Below are 18,496 nucleotides of genomic sequence, written 5' to 3' on the forward strand. Positions count from 1 at the left end.
TGGTTACTACTGCTCTTCTGACCACCTGAGACCAAGTCCTGCTTTCATTCTGCAGGCTGTACACACAGACCCGCAGCAAGACTCCCACAGCCACGGACCCAGACATCAGTTCTACAAAGAAGAGCGATTTTTCCAAGTAAAAGAATAATAAAAACACCTCCCAGATCCAGGGATTCAAATCTTCGTAACTCTAACTACACTGACAATCAGCACACAGGGCTGCTGCACGGCACGACTCCAGGGGGCTCCACGTGAGCAGCACGTGCTGGGGCTGGTGTAAGGTGGCAGCCCTGCCGTCAAGGCTAAAGGACTTCTCACTCCCACCTGCCGCGTACCCCTTCTGGTGAACTCTAGGCACACACTTCAAGTTAAAATGGAGATTTCCAGACATATTTTTATTTTTATTTATTTATTTCAGTACGCGGGCCTCTCCGTGTTGTGGCCTCTCCCGTTGTGGAGCACAGGCTCCGGACGCGCAGGCTCAGCGGCCATGGCTCACGGGCCCAGCCGCTCCATGGCATGTGGGATCTTCCCGGACCGGGGCACGAACCCGTGTCCCCTGCATCGGCAGGCGGACTCTCAACCACTGCGCCACCAGGGAAGCCCCAGACATATTTTTAAATAGTGTTAATAACACGCTAGCATTTATTTGAAAGCTGCTTCTCTTTCTAAGATTCGAGGTAAGGAATCAACAAGGTTAAAGGGAGGGGAGGGAAGAAGGCATTTTAAGGAGAAAATCAACAACCAATAGAACCATCTGGTACAGAAAATCATTCTCAGGTACCTGATTATCCAAAGGATCCTGGAAAAACCACTCTTCACAAAGAGAAAAGCATCTGTAGCAATGCTCCGCAGAGCGGCTCATCTATAGCCGCTCAGTCCCGAATCCACACCAACTCCAGCTGCCAAGTACCTATTGTGAATACCCTGCATCTATCAATACATTTGTATTTCCTACCTGCAAAGTCGTACTCTGGTCTGAGAAGGGAGAACTGAAGAACGTAGTAACGATGCTCATGACAATTTCGGTGACATACTTCTCCAAAATTGAGTCTGCGTGTTTCCTGTCACTTGTGTTGTTACAGGCCTGGAGGACAATTGGACACTTTAGACATTATACCAAAACCTGCACACCAGTTGTAAAATGAAGAAATCTGTGATTATTCCTGCTAATTACCCTTAACAAAGGAAAAGTAAAAGCCTGCAAGGCAGTACTTCTCCCCTTAAGAGACAGCAATGATAAAAAATAAATCATGGAAGAAGAGAAACAGATCAACTTGGAAATCATGGTGTGGAATCACAGAACATTAAAATTGGTGTGGGACCTACAAGGCCATCGCTTCCCAATTCCTACCAACTTGCGGCAAATCTAAAACCCAAAAGGTCGTAAGAGGCATAATAACTACAATTGTCTACATTGTCCCAAAAAGTAAACTGTTTAAGCCATTCATCTTCTCTAGGCCATAGTTTCCTAAAGCATATAATTAAGATCCTGAATCAAATATTACCACTGAGGTCCACTGTGCATGATATTCTCCAAACCTACAACACTCTTCCATTCAATAAAAATTCTGCTGATATGCAGTACTGTTGAAAACAGTGGGCTGTGACTCAGGATAATTGTATAAGTTTTGGGGTGAAGAGAGACTTCAGATTTCACCTGGACTCTACATAATTTCGCTGCGTAGAATAAGATTAGAGATTTATCAATAGACGAACAGGTTTAAAAAATTCATTTTATTAAATCAAGTTTTATTACCAAATTCATTAGCCCTCTAATTTGAGATATAAAGTTGTATAAAATAAAAAATTATGAAGGAGTAAAACAATCAAATTTTATTAGCTATCATGCTCTGAGCCCAGTGATGAGCAGTGTGTGGACACATCCAGAGAATGAAGGTGGCAACAGATTTTACAGCGTTTTTGAACAATTTAAGGCAGGGGTCAGCCAAGTTAAGTGCTGCTGGCTGTTTTTATAAATAAAGTTTTATTGGAACCCAGCCATGCCCATCTGTTTACAGACTGCTACGGCTGCTCTCATGCTACCAGGGCAGAGTTGTAGTTGTGACAGAAACCGTATGGCCCACAAAGCCAAACATGATTACCACCATCTGGACCTTCACAAAAAACTTATCGGAGTCCTGATTTAAAGAGGCAAAGCAGGCCTTCCATTTCAAGCCTAAACCCCCAGATTTATGGGATTAAAAGACTAGGAAGAATTTGAGATAAAAATATAGACATATTTAAATAATACATCAATATATATATATCTGTGACACCAACACCAGGGTATTATTAAACATAGTCCTTCATTATAAGGAAAGTAAGTTCTTTCAGGCTCCTTGTCTCACACTGGGAATTGTACAGTCAGGAGAAAATACCACATTCTAGCGTTCTCCAATGCACCTTGTTTTTTTTCTTTTTAGCATCACAACGTTTCTGAAATTGGTATTCACCTCACAATCATTCTCTCAAGGACTGAATCACTTTCCCCCCACACGCCCTCCCCCCGAACCCTACCACCACAAAACTCATATGAAATCCATAAAGCGCCTTGTGAGGTCTCAGTCCCATAGCTTTAGAACCAATATTAAGCTCAGTGCAAAACCAAACCAAGAGTACTGAAGCCCACCCCAAAGGCTGGGTCAGGAAAGCAATAGACGGAAAGTGACATGCTTTGCAGGATGCTCAACACCACACTGTAGGAGATATTATAAACGCTCACACTCAGTAAGGTGTCCTTCAAGGAAAGACTTATTCTCAAAGAAACGAAAAGTTTATAAATTTGATTTTAGTATGTCCCGGGTTATCATTTACAAATCAACCCATAAAGGATGAGATGAAGACCAGAAATAAACTACCTTCCCCGAAGCTTGACGAGTAAAATCTATTCTCAGCTGGGAGTAAAAGGGTCACGAGAAACGAGACGTGTGGAGAGACGAGAGCCAGGGGCCTCCCGTGCCACAAATCAGCAAGGTGAAATTACGTGACTGCGTCCTTACGTCTGCACAGCGTGACCCAGACCCACACGTACCCCCTTACCCTGCCTCCTTAGCTCCAGAAAGACTTACCCTGCAGATGTCCACAAGGAAATTCTCAAACAATTTCCACATGTGATTACTGGTATAAATCTCCTTCATTTCCACCTCCGTATCCACATAGCAGTGATTTAGGAAGTTAATGTACGCAATTTTAACCTGGAAGAGAGAAACAGGCTTTTCTCAAAAACCAACTTAGTACATGCGGAACTGATTAGTTCCCTCATTTTAATAGCGACAAGGATGGACCATGATAGTCATTCCATTTTCCCCTGCACGCTTTAACTTCTATGATTTTTTTTTTTTTTTTTTTTTTTTTTGCAGTATGCGGGCCTCTCCCTGTTGTGGCCTCTCCCGTTGCGGAGCACAGGCTCCGGACGCGCAGGCTCAGCGGCCATGGCTCACGGGCCCAGCTGCTCCGCGGCACGTGGGATCTTCCCGGACCGGGGCACGAACCCGTGTCCCCTGCATCGGCAGGCGGACTCTCAACCACTGCGCCACCAGGGAAGCCCTCTATGATTTTTTGATATTCAAAATTCACTATTATAAAACTCAAAAACAAAGCTTTTGGAAGAGAATATGTTCATGACCTCAAGGTAAAGAATGGAACAAAAAACACTGATCATAGAAGAGAAGATGGACACGTTTGACTACATTAAAATTAAGAATTTCTGAGACACCCATGGTGGGTCCAGTGGTTAAGACTCCATGCTTCCACTGCAGGGCGCATGGGTTCGATCCCTCATCAAGGAACTAAGAAAAAAAAAAAAAGAATATTTATGAAATGGCACTGTTACAAGAGTTAAATGACACGATTTGGAAGAAACTGTTTGCAATGCATATCCCCACAGAGAATTCCTACAGATTTGTGCATATAAGATGGCCATGCCAAAGGAAAAACAGGCAAAAAATCTGATCTGCTATTTACTTAAAGGAATATCAAATCTCAAAAACAACATATGGAAAGGGATTGAATCTCATTTAGTAATCAAGAAGATAGAAATTAAAACCACTATGAGATATCATTATACACCCACCAGATTGAAAACAAATATATACTAATAAAGGGTCTGATAACAGCAAGGGTTGGCAGGGTCTGGGAGCAACAAGAGCTCTGGGGGAGGAGTGGCCACTGGAGTAACTGCTGGAAACCACTTCACATTATCAAGTCAAAGGGAAGAAATGCAGCTTGTATGACCCAGCAATTCTAAGTATACCCCCTGCAGAGATGTGTACATGTGTGGGCCAGGACACACGCACTGGTCCTAAGAGCCAAAAAGCAAAAATAACCCAAATGAGCATCAACAGACGGACAGAAAATCATATTGTGGGACAATGACACAGAGCAATGCTCCAAAGCAAAGGAAATGAATACAGGTGCATATGTCAGGATGGATGAATCCTAACACCACACAGCGGAACAGGAAAAGGCACAAAATAGTGCATAAGGAAGTTCAAAAGTGGGCAAAACTGAATTATACTGTTTAGGGATGTATAAAGAAAACTACATAAGAGCCACGTCACAACTATGCCTCCATGAGGGAGCCCTCTGGGAGAGGTTGGGGACTGGAAACGGACACAGGCGGGGAATGAGACACAGTTCCTGACGTGGGTGGTGGTTACACAGCTGCTATCTTCGTAATTATTCTTATACTGCACAAGTCATGTCTATGTGCTCTCTGTACTTAGGTTGTATTTCAAACAAAAATGCGTAAAAAACAAGCTATTATACCTCATTTATGCATAATAAGAGAAATGCAAATTACAACTATATCGAAACACCACATCCATATATCAGGGATACGAGAATCCAAATGTTTGATAATACACTGTATAAACCAGACTGTGAGAAAAATGCAATTTTTAATTTCCTTCTTCTTATTATTATCACATTATATAATAAGCTGGTTCAACATTCACGGAAGACAATTATGGTACCTCTGTACAATGAAATTTTATACAACTATAAAAAAGGAATGTAGAATCTCTTTACGGACTGATATGAAAAAAAATTTACCTGGAATGTCACCTTTTGTGTTAAAAAAGGGAGGGGGGAAGGAGAATAAAGTATATAAATTTATAAATGTTTTTATGCAAAACTCCAAAAGGATACACAAGAACCTAATAAATAATTTTCTGAGGGGTGTGGGGAACAGGTAAAGAAGATTTTTCATAGTTTACTCCTTTATGGTCTTCACTATTTGAATTTTTCAAAATGTATTAACTTTTCCAACATTAATCTAAAAACAGTATATATATTTAATATATACTACATATGCTATATATATATAAATGTATGTATATTTAGTTTAAAATATAAACTGAGTATATATTTTAAAACATACAAAGATAAAATATATACTGTATGATCCATTTTTTTGTTACTAATGTATATGAATAGGGAAACAGAAAGCTGGAAGAATTTACTTCAAAAACCTAAGAGATATTTACTACGGGCAGTGAAATGGTAGATTACTTCATTTTCTTATTGGTTACCTGTAGTTCTTGAATATTTTACAGTCGACATTCATTATTTTTGCAATACAAGTTTTTGTTTTAAAGAATATATTTACAGAGTTAAGTTTTACACTGGTATGAACTGTATCTCAATGCACGTTTTTCTCATTTCTGAGTTCATTCAGGTCAATGCTCTTTGCTCAACACGTGGAAACATTCATTCCACAGAGCTGAAGCCCTCCAGCAGTTTCCCATTCTTCTTCAAGGAGCCAGACGGAAAAATTTACTTCCCCCATCATTCCTCTCACCCCAAACCAATGCTCAAGAAGATGCTGTTTCAGCCAATGGAAATCTCAAAATGAGCTGCAGGTGTCAAAACTGTGAGGTCCCACCTAGGTCAATGGAAGACTCCCATCCAGCCACAGCCCCACACACCACGAGGAGAGACATGAGCAGGGCCCACCCATCCTGGGGATAGAGTCGCTCACCTCGGGGATGCAGTCCTCGTGGGTCACCACGCGGACAATGTCATCCAGCGGGAGCAGGGAGTTGCACTTGATCTCCGTGTAGACGTTCTTGCCCTCTGTGCACACGGCCAAGAGCTCGACCAGGTGGATGTGGTACATGAGAGGGCTGTTCTCATCCATCCGGTCCCGTTCCGACCTCATCATCTGGATCAGAGTCTGGAAAGAGGCTCTGTCATTGTAGAATACGAGGACATCCTCTCCTGCATTAACCAGCTATAATCAAAAGAATAAGACTTGCTTATAGCACAAGTTGGCAGGGATGGGGGAATCACTAAAAAAAAAAAATCTATTCACAAAGAAAGAGATGTTCTGTTAGCATTTACCTTCCAAAACCAGTAGCACCTGTACTACTGAACTCACCTAGATTTCATTCATTTATATTACTAAACAACTACAAATCTTCAGCAGCAGCATTTTCATTCACAGATATAAAAATACCACAACAGTCCTAAAAAACTATCAGGGGAAGAGAAAGTCTACATACCAGCATTCATGTATCTGGTAAAAATGTAGATTTCAACCTTGCACTTGTATTTCCAAACTAATAATTAGGCTATGATTTTTGTTTTTAAAAATGTTTCCATCTCCTTTTCATGCCTTATAAGTACTCTTCTTACAACTCTTTCATACGCTGCCTTATTTCTTCACAATCACAAATTATCCAATCTTAATTAAGATACGCCTTCCTTTCAACACTCAAAGAGTCAAGGCATTCCTATTCGTAACTTGTCTCCCGGGGACTGGGACTTCTCATAACTCTACTTAAGAATTAATCAATTTCACCACTGCATGAAATACAAAAGATCCAAAAAGGGCCGGCACAGAAGTCAAAATAAATATGGTCAATATTACTTACTTAATAATAACTAACCTTTATAAACTCTGATTATGTGCCAGATACCATGATTACTTACAACAGCGACTACAGTAGCACAGCAGACTTCCAATAAACGGTAGCTATTTTTGTCATCATTATCTGATTTAACCTGCCTATCAGCTCCTCAAGTGAATATCGCCAGGCCTTCATTTAACAGAAACCCACACTGAGGGTTTGAGAAGTCAAATAACACATCCCGAATCACATGGCCAGGGACATGGTACAGCCAACATTCGCATCCCAGGTCGAGCCAACACTTTTAATGACACTGCACCACTTTTCACTGAAATCATATATGTAGATAAGATTATAAACCCAAGTGTTAAGTGGATTTACTTGAGATTCCTTTTTTTTTTTTTTTTTTTTAAAGGTGGAAGGATGGATGAAACCAAGCATATGCAGACGCCGAAGTTGCAGGAGTGACAGAGGACCTTCCTGGCCAGACGGCATACATGGGACACTGACGTCCCACAGAGAACCAAGGGGTACTTTGACCCAATTCCACTGACCAGCTTCTCCTTGAGAATCATCAAGCAACAATTTTTCCAGCTAATTAATTTGGTGAATAATTTTTTTTTTTTAAGTCGTAGAATCTATAAGAAGGGATGCTCTGGCTCAAAGGGTTCTACCCACATTTAACCTCCATCCACTGTATTTTGGTTCAGTATTCCTGGGGGTGTTTTTCCCTCTCAGAAGAATCCAAGCCAATGATCCTTAAAATAAACAGAATTATTGCTACAAAAACTAGATCAGACTCTTGCCTGTATCTATAGCTTAAGCTCACAAACACATGATTACACACACTTACACACACACACACACACACAATTACTTTCTGTCCCTTCCTATGGCTCCTGGACAGGGTACCAGTTCATACTGATAAAATTAAATAATTTTTAAGCTCCTATGGAACACCAGAGGAAGATATATAGAAATCCATAGTTGTCACCTCAGCCATGACCATGTCTTGGCACTTTTTGATGAATTTCCCTTCAGCCTTGACAATCGTCTGCAAGAACTTGATGTACTGGACGTTTCGACCATGAGTCTCAATGCAGTGAACAAAGTGCTGGACGACTCTCTCGTTGATCTCACTACACAGCTGGAAATTGTTCATGAAGATGTGCTGCATCGTGACCGCCTCCAGGATCTGGCACAAGAGTGAGGGCGGGGGCACAGGCACATGGTCAAAGGAAGGCCAGAGCAGAGGACCAAGTGAGAAAAAGAAGAGTCCACGACAAACACAGAGAGGGGGGCATTTAACCCCGTGAAAGCATCCTTCTCCATTCTCGCTTCTGTACCGCCTTCCTTTTTACTCAACTTTTTCAATAAACACATAGGGCACTAAACTAATCATTAGTTTTCTGCTGAATGAATTCCAGAGGTACCATGAGCACCCAGATCAAGAAATAAAACAGGCTGCCTTTATGGCCCACCCCCCAGTTTTACTACTATTTTGACTTGCACAACCATAGATTTGTTTTGCCTGTTCTCGAACCTCACGCAACCTCTTCTACCTGGCTTCTTCAACATTACTTTTGCATGTTGTTGCATGTATTACTAGTCTGTTCCTTGTCACCGCTATGTACATTCCATTGCATAGCTATACCACAATGCATTGATCTGTTCTATTGTTGATGGGCATCTGGGGGAGTATCTAATTTTAAGAGTAAGTAGTTACACAATTCTTATGACAAATACAACGAACAGTGTGAACAGTGCCGCTCTGAACATTCTTCTAAACGTCTTCTGATAAACACAATGTATGCATCTCTGTTGGCTTTATACCCAAGAGTCGAACTGTTGGGTTGCAGAATTTAAATATGTTTGGCTTCGAAGATACTTCCAAACAGCTTTGAAAGATGTTACCAATTTACGTTCTACATTACAGCTACTCCGTATCCTAGTCAACACTTAGTAATGTCAGTCTTTTCATTTTAGTCACATTTTGTTGTACGCATCTTGCTTGATTTGCATTTCTCTGATGACTAACCATGTTGCGGGCCTTGTCATATTTATTGGCCATTTGGATAACCTCTACTGTGGAGTGTCCCATTGTTAAATTTTTTGTCCATTTAAAAAAGTGGGCTCTGTATTTCCTTACGGACTCTCCTGAGTTTGATACCTATTCTGGGTATGAACTCGTTGCTGGACTCGTACACTGTGTCTTCTCCCACTCTTTGGCTTGTCTCTGCTAACTTAATGGTGTCATTTGATGAACAGAAGTTCTTAATTTTAAAGAAGTCCAATTTATTGATATTTTCCTTGATGACTAGTGCTCTTTGCATACTGTGTGAAAAAACTTCCCTTTCCACAAGGTCATGAAGTTATTTTCATGTTCTCTTCTAGAAGCTTAATTTTCTACTTTTTACCCAGACTTACTGAGTTATTGGGTTTTATGACTAGTATGAGGTAGGGGGCTTTAACCTTTTCATTTTTTGCGTTTTCTTTTTCTTAACATGACAAAGAGGGAATATTACCCAACAACGCAGTAGTCCTTTTCCTGGAAAGCTCCAGCAGTACGGATAAGTGAGTGTTTCTGTGTGTGTATGTGAAGGTGTGTTCATGTACAAAGATGTCCTTTGCAGTACTGTTCACAAGCCAAAATCAGACACTGCCTAATTGTCCATTAATACAGGAATTGGTCTAAAAAAAGTTACAGCCATTCTACAGAATGCCATTTAGCCATGAAAATGAATGAGAAAAGTTTATATATTTTTCACTTGCAAAGACAGCCAAGATGTGTTAAGTGAAAAAAGGAAAATGCAAAACAATGGGTGGAGTGTACCACCATCTTCTTTTAAAAAAAGCATATTACACATTTAATATATTTTTTTAAACATATTTAACTAAAATGTAACATAATTATGTTTTACATGGATATATGATGTTTTGTATAAACACAGAAAACTTGATGCATGACCTCAGGAGGTTGTGCCTGCACTGTGAGAATCAGCACTTTGCTATGGTTGGAGTTTGATGCAATGAGGACTGTTATTAAGAAAAAATATCAATTTATCTTACCTTTGCATCCACCACCTCTTCCCCCCTCCTTCTACCTTTTCTCCCAAAAAGATGGGGAGTATTTACATCCTCCTGAGTGTTGATCAAAATGTTCCCCGTTGGAATGAATGTTGCCTCATAACAATTCCCAGCGGCCACAACAGCAAAAGAACAAGGTGTTCTTCTCGCTTCCTGCTTCCCCACCCTCCTCCCCACACAGATTTCCAGACAGGCTTCCAGTCTTACCCCTGGGTTGAGAAACAGGTTTATATGTTTGTGGAGCAAAGCCTGATTCTGCTGGTTGCCAGCACAGAAATTCTGCAGAAACTCGTGAGCCAGCCTCATTATCTCCTGCATCTTGGTGTCTTCGGCCTGTGTGGAGGGAGAGAGACAAAAAACAGGTTGAAAACAGGGCTATGCCTTTGACTAGAGAAGGGTGACAGGAGAAAGTACTGATCTCTAGGCCAGGAGGCCAGGTTCAATGACGCCCCCATCCCCTCCGACTAATGTGGGGCTCTGGGGGTGTTTGCTGGGGGCGGGCTGTGTGAAAACATTGGGGGACTGCACTGCTGACCCTGCAAAGAAGCCAACAAGTTGTTTATACTTCAAGGAGAAAAGTGAATTCTCTCCCACCAGCTTTGGGCAGAAATGAAATGATTTTATTGGGGAAAAGGGCAATAGAGAGTGAAAGCTAAGAGGAAGTGTCTGGAATTCCACTGTCTAGCAATGGCTGAAATCTCTGAACCCCCTACTTCTGAAAATATGGACGGACAGCAGATGGGAGCCGACTTCCTCACTGGCCATAAACCCACACCTCCCCAGCTCTCGGGCATAAATTTGTAAGTTGCCTTAACCTGTGGACATGCTAACTTTTGGCAGTAGCTAACATGGCACAGTGGAAATCTCTTTAGATTCTAAGTTAGGGCACAGGTATCTGTCTTAACTCCTTTCCCTGTCACTTCAGGCACATTAGTTAACCTAAGACTTAGTTTTCCTACCTATAAAATCAGGATAATATGTGTCTCAGGCATTTCACATGGTTGATTACGATATTCTCATTTCATATATCAAAAACACACACTCGATAAGCAACAAGGATATATTGTACAGCACAGGGAAGTATAGCCATTATCTTATAATAACTTTTAATGGAGCAAAATCTATAAAGATACTAAATCCCTTTGCTGTACCCCTGAAACTAATATTGTAAATCAACTATGCTTCAATTAAAAAAAAATACACCCAGGGCTTCCCTGGTGGCACAGTGGCCGAGAGTCCACCTGCCGATGCAGGGGACACGGGTTCGTGCCCCGGTCCGGAAGGATCCCACATGCCGTGGAGCAGCTGGGCCCGTGAGCCATGGCCGCTGAGCCTGTGCTGCGCAACGGGAGAGGCCACGGCAGTGAGAGGCCCGCGTACCACAAAAAAAAAAATACACTCAGTATTTGTAAAGAGTTGGATGCCTATGACAAGACAATTATATAAAACCTCTGGCCACTCTGCCCAATTCTAAACAAGCCACCATTTCCAATAGTAAAAAGGCCCCAAATGGAAATCATCCCTCAGATTCACAGAGCCCGCGTCATCTTCCTAAGTCATCGCACATACTTCGCCGCATTTCAAGGGCCAGAAAGTGTAGCAGTTGGGAATGCAGGCCCTGGAACCAGGCTGCCTGGCCCTTATGCCAGGTCTACAACTGCCAAGCTGTGTGACCTTGGGCAGGTGACTTAACCTTTCAGATTCTTCATCTGTAAAATTGAGCTAATGACACACACACACACTTCCTACTGTGGTTACAACGATTAAATGAGAAAATTCATGTCAAGGGCTTAGACAGTAATGACTCAGTAAACGTTAGCTATTGGTACTGGTCTAGAATGAGTGTCAGCAAATTTTCCTCTTAGAGGTCCAGATACGTACTTTAAGGCCTTATGGGTCAAAAAGCAAAATGGAAGACATTACGCACGAACTTATATAACCCCTGAAAATTTAACTATTCAAAAACGTAGCAACCATTCTTATCTCATATGCTGTATAAAAACAGGTGGTGGGCTGGAAGTGATCCATGTCTGCAGTTTGCCCACCCTGGTCTAGACAACAACCCTGTGAGAAAACAGAAGACGTGTGCCGAGAACGCTGACGGAAGGAATCCGAGCTGTCAGTGTGACAATCGAACAAAGCAGGAGATTTAAAAGGACATTGTTAGCAAGTCTCAGAACAACAGAACGGGTATTACATTTGTCTCCTATTTACAGAGAGAGGGGCAAAGCTTCTAGCTCTAAGAAACAAGAGGGTTTTGGACAGACAGACACCGCAGCAGCCTTGAACCACTCTGCATTCTTCCGCTTCTTCAGCTAAGAGAGGAATCTCCTGGTGCACAAGCTAACTAAAAATCTTCTGGCCTTCGAAGCAGACCTTTACAGGGCAAGCAAGCTCATAAAGACATAACAAGAGGTTAGCTGTTGGTAGGAATCCGCCCACCGTCCTCACACACTGGGATGGTTGTACCCATCCAAACACCAGACAAATTACACGCACACACACGTACACAATCTTCTGCCTTTGAGCCACCAAATCCAACCGAATCTGGTTCCTATAGATCGATTCAACACTGCTCTGTAAATGAATGTCTCTCATTAGGGAAACGTTATTATGGGGCAAAGCCAAGGCCAGCAAACTCCTTCCTCACATTCTTCCCACAGAGGGAGGGAAATCCACTTGCTCTTTCTAGTCCAAATGTCAGCCACATTCGGATGGCACCCACACCTGTCTACATTAATTCCAACGTAGTTAAGTAGCTGACCTACTGGAGAGATTAAACTTGTGCTTTACTGGCGGCTGGTGAAAGGCCTGACTCATCTGATTCACACAGGCACCGTGACTGAGGAGGAGGCCTTGGCAGGGAACTTCCTAAAGTGCAGGGCAGCAGGTAAAGGTGTGTTACCTACAAACGCAAGGTACAGGTAAGGTGGAAGGCACACAGGTCCAAGGCCCGGGCTCCACAGGTGAGCAGGGCTGACTCTGCGAGGTGCAGCTGGGCCTTCCAGGCAAGTTACTAAACCTCTCTGGCCTCAGTTTTCTCATTTAAAATGGGGCTTCTAATAGTACCACCTATCTCATCGGGGTGTCCTGAGGGTTAAATGAGCAAATGACGTAAAGGCCTCAGCACAGTGCCTGGCACCCTGCAAGCACTAGGCAGTGAACCTTCTTCAGGCAACGCTTTACTAGCGAGTCTCTGGGAGCCACTGGCAAACTCAAGAGACCAGCGTCTATGCCTTTGGACTCTAAACTTCCCCAAGCCTCCATCTCCTCATCTATCACGTGGCAACACCAAGATCGCCATACTGGGTTTTAGAAGCTTGAACGAATGCTTCTGAAAGTGCCGTCAGGCCACACGGATGCAAATGTTATCCTCCTTCCCTGAACCCCATCACTAGTGATGCCAAATGCTAACATGAAAAATGGGAGATGCAGTGTAACGGCTAGCAACAGACCAGAAGACTTAGAGCCAAGCAGTATCTGAGAGATGCAACTCAACCAGCTGTCAGCACATGAGTGAGGACCTGGAGTGGGCGAGTCCCATGTCCCCACATGCATTTAGTAACTTGTAGTGCTTACATGCCTGAGTAACACTGCAGACGAAACTGTACAGCACAAGCCCATATGCAGAGACAGCTCTGTCATCAGACCTTTGTATTCAGACCAAGCTGTCCCCATCCAGCATGGTACGGGAGTAAGGAGAGAATACACAGACTGCTCCTTCTTTATAGAATCTTCCAAGTGGAGGGAGGTTATGGGTGGTTTTGCTTCCTTGTTAGGATGCTCTGTTTGTTTCATATAAATTACCTAAGACGGCTTTATAGTGACAATCGTCACATCAGCTTCATTTCTTCACCAACCGCTCCCAAGTGCAAAGGGTTTCGGGAAACCCAGGAACCCACCCCCCACCCCGTGGAGCGGCAGCCGTGGATGTGGACGCCCACCTTCTCGTAGGGGATCTGTAGCAGCTCCAGCACCACGGCGTGGGCGCCCATGTTCCGGAGCAGGCGTTGCTGCTGCTTCCTGCTCTTCCTCACCGAGGCGCCTTCTTGGACACAGAGTTTGCTGAGTCGAATCAAAATCTGGTACAAAGAAAGAATCGAAGTTTCTCCTCTGACCCCCATCTCAGTTCCGAGGACCTAACCTACAGCCTAGTGACTACAGTTCGTGATACCTCACTGTTTACTTGGAATTTGCTAAGGGAGTAGATCTTAAGCCTTCTTACCTCTCCCCACCGGCTCCCCCAAAAAACCTAACTATGTGAGTGATGGATGTTTAATTAACTTGACTGGGGTAATCATTTCACAGTGAATATGTATATCAAATCATCACTTTGTCAAGTATATTATAATTTTGTTAATTACACCTCAAAGTTGGAAAAAAAATTTTTAAGAAAAAGGAAATCAATCTCAGAAAACTAGGAAGTGTAGTTGGAAAAAAGATTGCAGGGGGTGGTGTGGACAGGAAGGCAAAAGGATCACAATATATTAAGAACATAAGACGAGGGAAACTCTTCTAACTTGTAGTATCTCTATTGATTGTATTAAACCAAATCCACATAGGGCTAAGAACAAGTCTTCCAGAATAACCAATGGATTACGGCTCCATCAGCAAGTGGGATGGTTTCAGATCTCCTAAAATGATATGCCTCAGCATCATTGCCAAGGACTTGGGAAGAATTTGCTCTAGGGTAAAAAACACCAAGCGCCAACCTCCCAACTTTGAACTAGCCTATGCAAAGATTCCTAAGGAGCTATGGTTCTCGTTGGTGGGTACTACGTGCCAGCCGCTGAGGAAAATCCTTGACAATTTCACCACTTAACTCTTCCTTCAACGGTAAACCTTCACAAGTATAGGTGCTGGAGGCACCTATACAAGGTGAGGAGACTGAAGACACACAAATAATAAGTGGCAGAGCTGGATTTGAACCAAGACCTGACACTGAAACCCATGCACTTAACCTCAGAGGTGTACTTTCTCCCTGTTACACTTGCCATGAAGGGAAAAGCTCAAGAGGGGGCGCTTACCTCTTTGACCACCCTGTAGTTATAGCTGCTGGTGCTCTCATGCTTCTGTGACTTGTTATTCCCCTCCTAGGAACCAAGATGAACATGAGTGGGGTTTGTACAACTCTTAGGTTCCTGTCTGTTTGTTAGGATTAGCATCACAATTCAGGAAAGAACGGGAGTTTTGCAGCGTTTTCCAGCCGTCATGCTGGGTTTGTGCCTGTCATTCACTTGCTCACAACTCAGCTCCCCTCTGATGGGAGAGGATGCACATTATTGCACTGATGGGGGAGAAGATGATGGTCCAGGCATGGCTGGAGAACAGGTTCTTTCCCAAGTGCGTCTGCAAGGGACACCTGGTGCTAGTTCACTCAAAGTCTGTTCTACATGGGCCAAGATGGCACGAGAGATGACGCTGAACTTGTATTTGTAGCTCACTTCCTGGAAGAATGGCTGTCACCCTGTTAACAAGCAGACCTCTTGAGAATCAAGCCCATCCTATAATCTGCATTTTTATCTAAAACCGGAGGAGGACGTTTACTTGTTCTGAGGACCCCATCCATCTCCTCCTGCAGCGTTAACTTGTGTGTCACCCACCTCTGTTTTCTTATGTTCATTTTCACCAGATGCACCGTCCATGGCCTCATCAGGGCCCTGCCCTTTGTACACCCAAAGCTCTGACTTCTCCACGATGGATCTCAGTTGGTCCAAGTCTTGTTTGATCTGTTTGTAGTTGTCGACATCTTGGCTGGTAACAAGCAGTTGAACCTGAACGAATGCAATTCATTAATGACTCACAATAGCCTCTCAGACAGACAATGCGAACAACACACACAAACACACACACACACAGCAACCCGACCTACCTGTTTGAAGGCCTGCAGGACCTCCTGCCTCTGACTGAAGTGCCGAAAGAGGAGCTGCAGGGCCCCTGACACCAGGGGTGGGTAGTCGTGCATCGTCAAATGCAGCAGGACCCGGAGGAAGGTTCTGCCGCCGTGGTCGTCCAGGTCCAGTGGCGTGTTCTCCTCACTGAGGGGAAAGGCCAGATGAGCCAAGACGCCCTCTCCCGTGCCCTTGGGCCCAGACACACCTCACCTAGTGAGATTCCTAACTCTGTAGCCCCCCTCAGCCGACCTGGCTTTTCATTGCCTCATTTAACAACATACAACCTTATTTGCTCTTCAACTATATTCTGAGGTGAGGGGGCAGTCAAGCTGTCCCAACTGGGGGCTTCCCTGGTGGTGCAGTGGTTAAGAATCCGCCTGCCAATGCAGGAGACATGGGTTCGATCCTTGGACTGGGAAGATCCCACATGCCTCAGAGCAACTAAGCCCGTGCGCCACAACTACTGAGCTTGCACTCTAGAGCCCACGAGCCACAACTACTGAAGCCAGCGCGCCTAGAGCCCGTGGTCCGCAACAAGAGAAGCCACCGCGATGAGAAGCCTGCGCACCGCAACGAAGAGTAGCCCCTGCTCGCCGCAACTAGAGAAAGCCCGTGGGCGGCAACGAAGACCCAATGCAGCCAAAAATAAATAAATTTAAAATAAATTTAAAAAATTAAAAGATGTCACAACTGTCTAATTTTTTTTTTTTTTTTTTTTTTTTTTTTTGTGATACGCGGGCTTCTCACTGTTGTGGCCTCTCCCGTTGTGGAGCACAGGTTCCGGACGCGCAGGCCCAGCGGCCATGGCTCACAGGCCCAGCCGCTCCGCGGCATGTGGGATCCTCCCGGACCAGGGCACGAACCCGTGTCCCCTGCATCGGCAGGCGGACTCTCAACCACTGCGCCACCAGGGAAGCCCCTAATTTTTAATCAAAGTCCCCACCCTCCCACAGTGACAGGCCTGGCTTTGCAACCAGATTCCCAACTGGCGTTCTGCTGGGCTTCACCTGTGGTTTGAGAGCTGCACACAGCTGTGTTTCTCCCGAGTTGCTAGTTTATTTTTTATTTAAGATGCCCTGATTCAGCACCTAGCAAACCCTCTGTGGTGAAGGATGAGCTTTCTTTATGTCTAGTCTGTAGCCAACTGCTGTCTTGGTCTGTACCATGGTCCACTGATGGTGCACTTGGATGCGGTCACAGGGTCCAACTGCCACCAAAGTGCCCAAAGGCTCACTTATCTAAACTGGTAGCAAGCGCTTTGGTCCCAAAGACCCCACTTTGTGGAGTGTTGCCGTGAATCACCCCAACTCAGTGTTCCTCCAACTGGGGTTAATCAGTATATTATCAGGGGTTCTCTCAATATCTACGGTAACTTGACTGTGTGTTACTTATACAAGTAAAAATGCAATAAGCACATGCTGGAGCAAATGGCAGGCCACCTCGAACCTGAGCGCTGCCACTCAATTTTTGTGTCAGTGCCCAATTTGTATTTCCAGTCAAATGAAGGCCGAATGCTGGGACCTTTGTGGCTGCAGACAAGCAAGAAAGCCACAGATGGGACTCAGTGAGTAAATCCTCTGTTCGTACTATGTGCTCCAAAAAGGTGTGAAGAAGCTTTCGTTGCTGTTCAATATCAGGAAAGTGGTGGGAGAGCTGAGACACCACCCAGCAGACCGAAATGACATCATGTTAAACTCAAAACCCCTGAGTTTCCGAAGAGCAACCTCTTCCATAGAGTAAATGCTGCTGCTAAGTCAAATTTCACAGGTTTTACATTAAGCGCTGTGGTAGACTGTTAACATCGGTGGCCCCTCTCTGGTCTAAACACTCTTGTATACGTCCCTCCCACACTGATGCTGGGCTCGGCCGGGCAATTTGCTCTGACCAATAGGACGTTAGCAACATGATGCAAGCAGAGGCTTGCTTAGTGCTTACACACTGTTGGTCTCTACACTTAGAGCCAGTCACCAAGCTATGCAGAAGCCCAAGATACTCGTGTGCAGAGAGAGACAAGTCCCAGCCTTACTGACACCTCCACCAAAGAGCCAGAAATGCGAGAAGAGCAACATGAATGTGCCAGCCCCAGTCACAGCTACCACAGCTGCACGACAGACCCAACAGGGACCAACAGAAGAAGCATCCAGCTGAGCCCCCGTCAACCCACAGAACTGTGAGAGGCAATAAAATGACTGTTGTTTTAATCCATTAAGTTGTTTTTTTTTTCGCTACGCGGGCCTCTCACTGCTGTGGCCTCTCCCGTTGCGGAGCACAGGCTCTGGACACGCAGGCTCAGCGGCCATGGCTCACGGGCCCAGCTGCTCCACAGCATGTGGGATCTTCCCGGACCGGGGCTCGAACCTGGGTCCCCTGCATTGGCAGGCGGACTCTCAACCACTGCGCCACCAGGGAAGCCCTAATCCATTAAGTTTTGAGAGTAGGTTATTACATGGCAATAGGTAACTCAACCAAGTCTGCATATTCTAAGAGTTATGCATAGAGGGTGTTTATACCAAGTTTGCCGGTGTTTGAGGCTTATAGGTATTTGAGTCTTGTAACAATGTTTTGAGTCAACACTGAGCAATCTCATCCTTTAGAAAAGGGTTCATACATTAATCTCATGTTAGGGACAATGAAAGAACAATATAAGTGTCTGTGTCCTTT

At 44.1% G+C, this 18,496-nt stretch overlaps 1 protein-coding gene across 3 annotated transcripts in view; it reads right to left on the reverse strand.

Moving 5' to 3' along the window:
- Window positions 1-18,496, reverse strand: part of ITPR1 (inositol 1,4,5-trisphosphate receptor type 1) — a 327,139-nt gene that overhangs the window by 135,841 nt on the left and 172,802 nt on the right. For 2 of the 3 annotated variants that reach the window (XM_081245778.1, XM_081245776.1), the window contains 9 exons: window positions 15,814-15,975; window positions 15,545-15,715; window positions 14,969-15,034; window positions 13,886-14,023; window positions 10,149-10,274; window positions 7,849-8,049; window positions 5,984-6,235; window positions 3,072-3,197; window positions 959-1,087 (listed from right to left, as the gene is read on the reverse strand). In XM_081245778.1, the coding sequence (XP_081101904.1) occupies window positions 959-1,087; window positions 3,072-3,197; window positions 5,984-6,235; window positions 7,849-8,049; window positions 10,149-10,274; window positions 13,886-14,023; window positions 14,969-15,034; window positions 15,545-15,715; window positions 15,814-15,975 (1,371 nt within the window). Of the gene's footprint in view, window positions 1-958; window positions 1,088-3,071; window positions 3,198-5,983; window positions 6,236-7,848; window positions 8,050-10,148; window positions 10,275-13,885; window positions 14,024-14,968; window positions 15,035-15,544; window positions 15,716-15,813; window positions 15,980-18,496 lie in introns of all 3 variants that reach the window. The other variant, XM_081245777.1, reaches the window with a different exon arrangement.

This window comes from Mesoplodon bidens, assembly GCF_964165515.1.
Source record: "Mesoplodon bidens genome assembly, chromosome: 10".
Lineage (NCBI taxonomy): Eukaryota > Metazoa > Chordata > Mammalia > Artiodactyla > Ziphiidae > Mesoplodon > Mesoplodon bidens.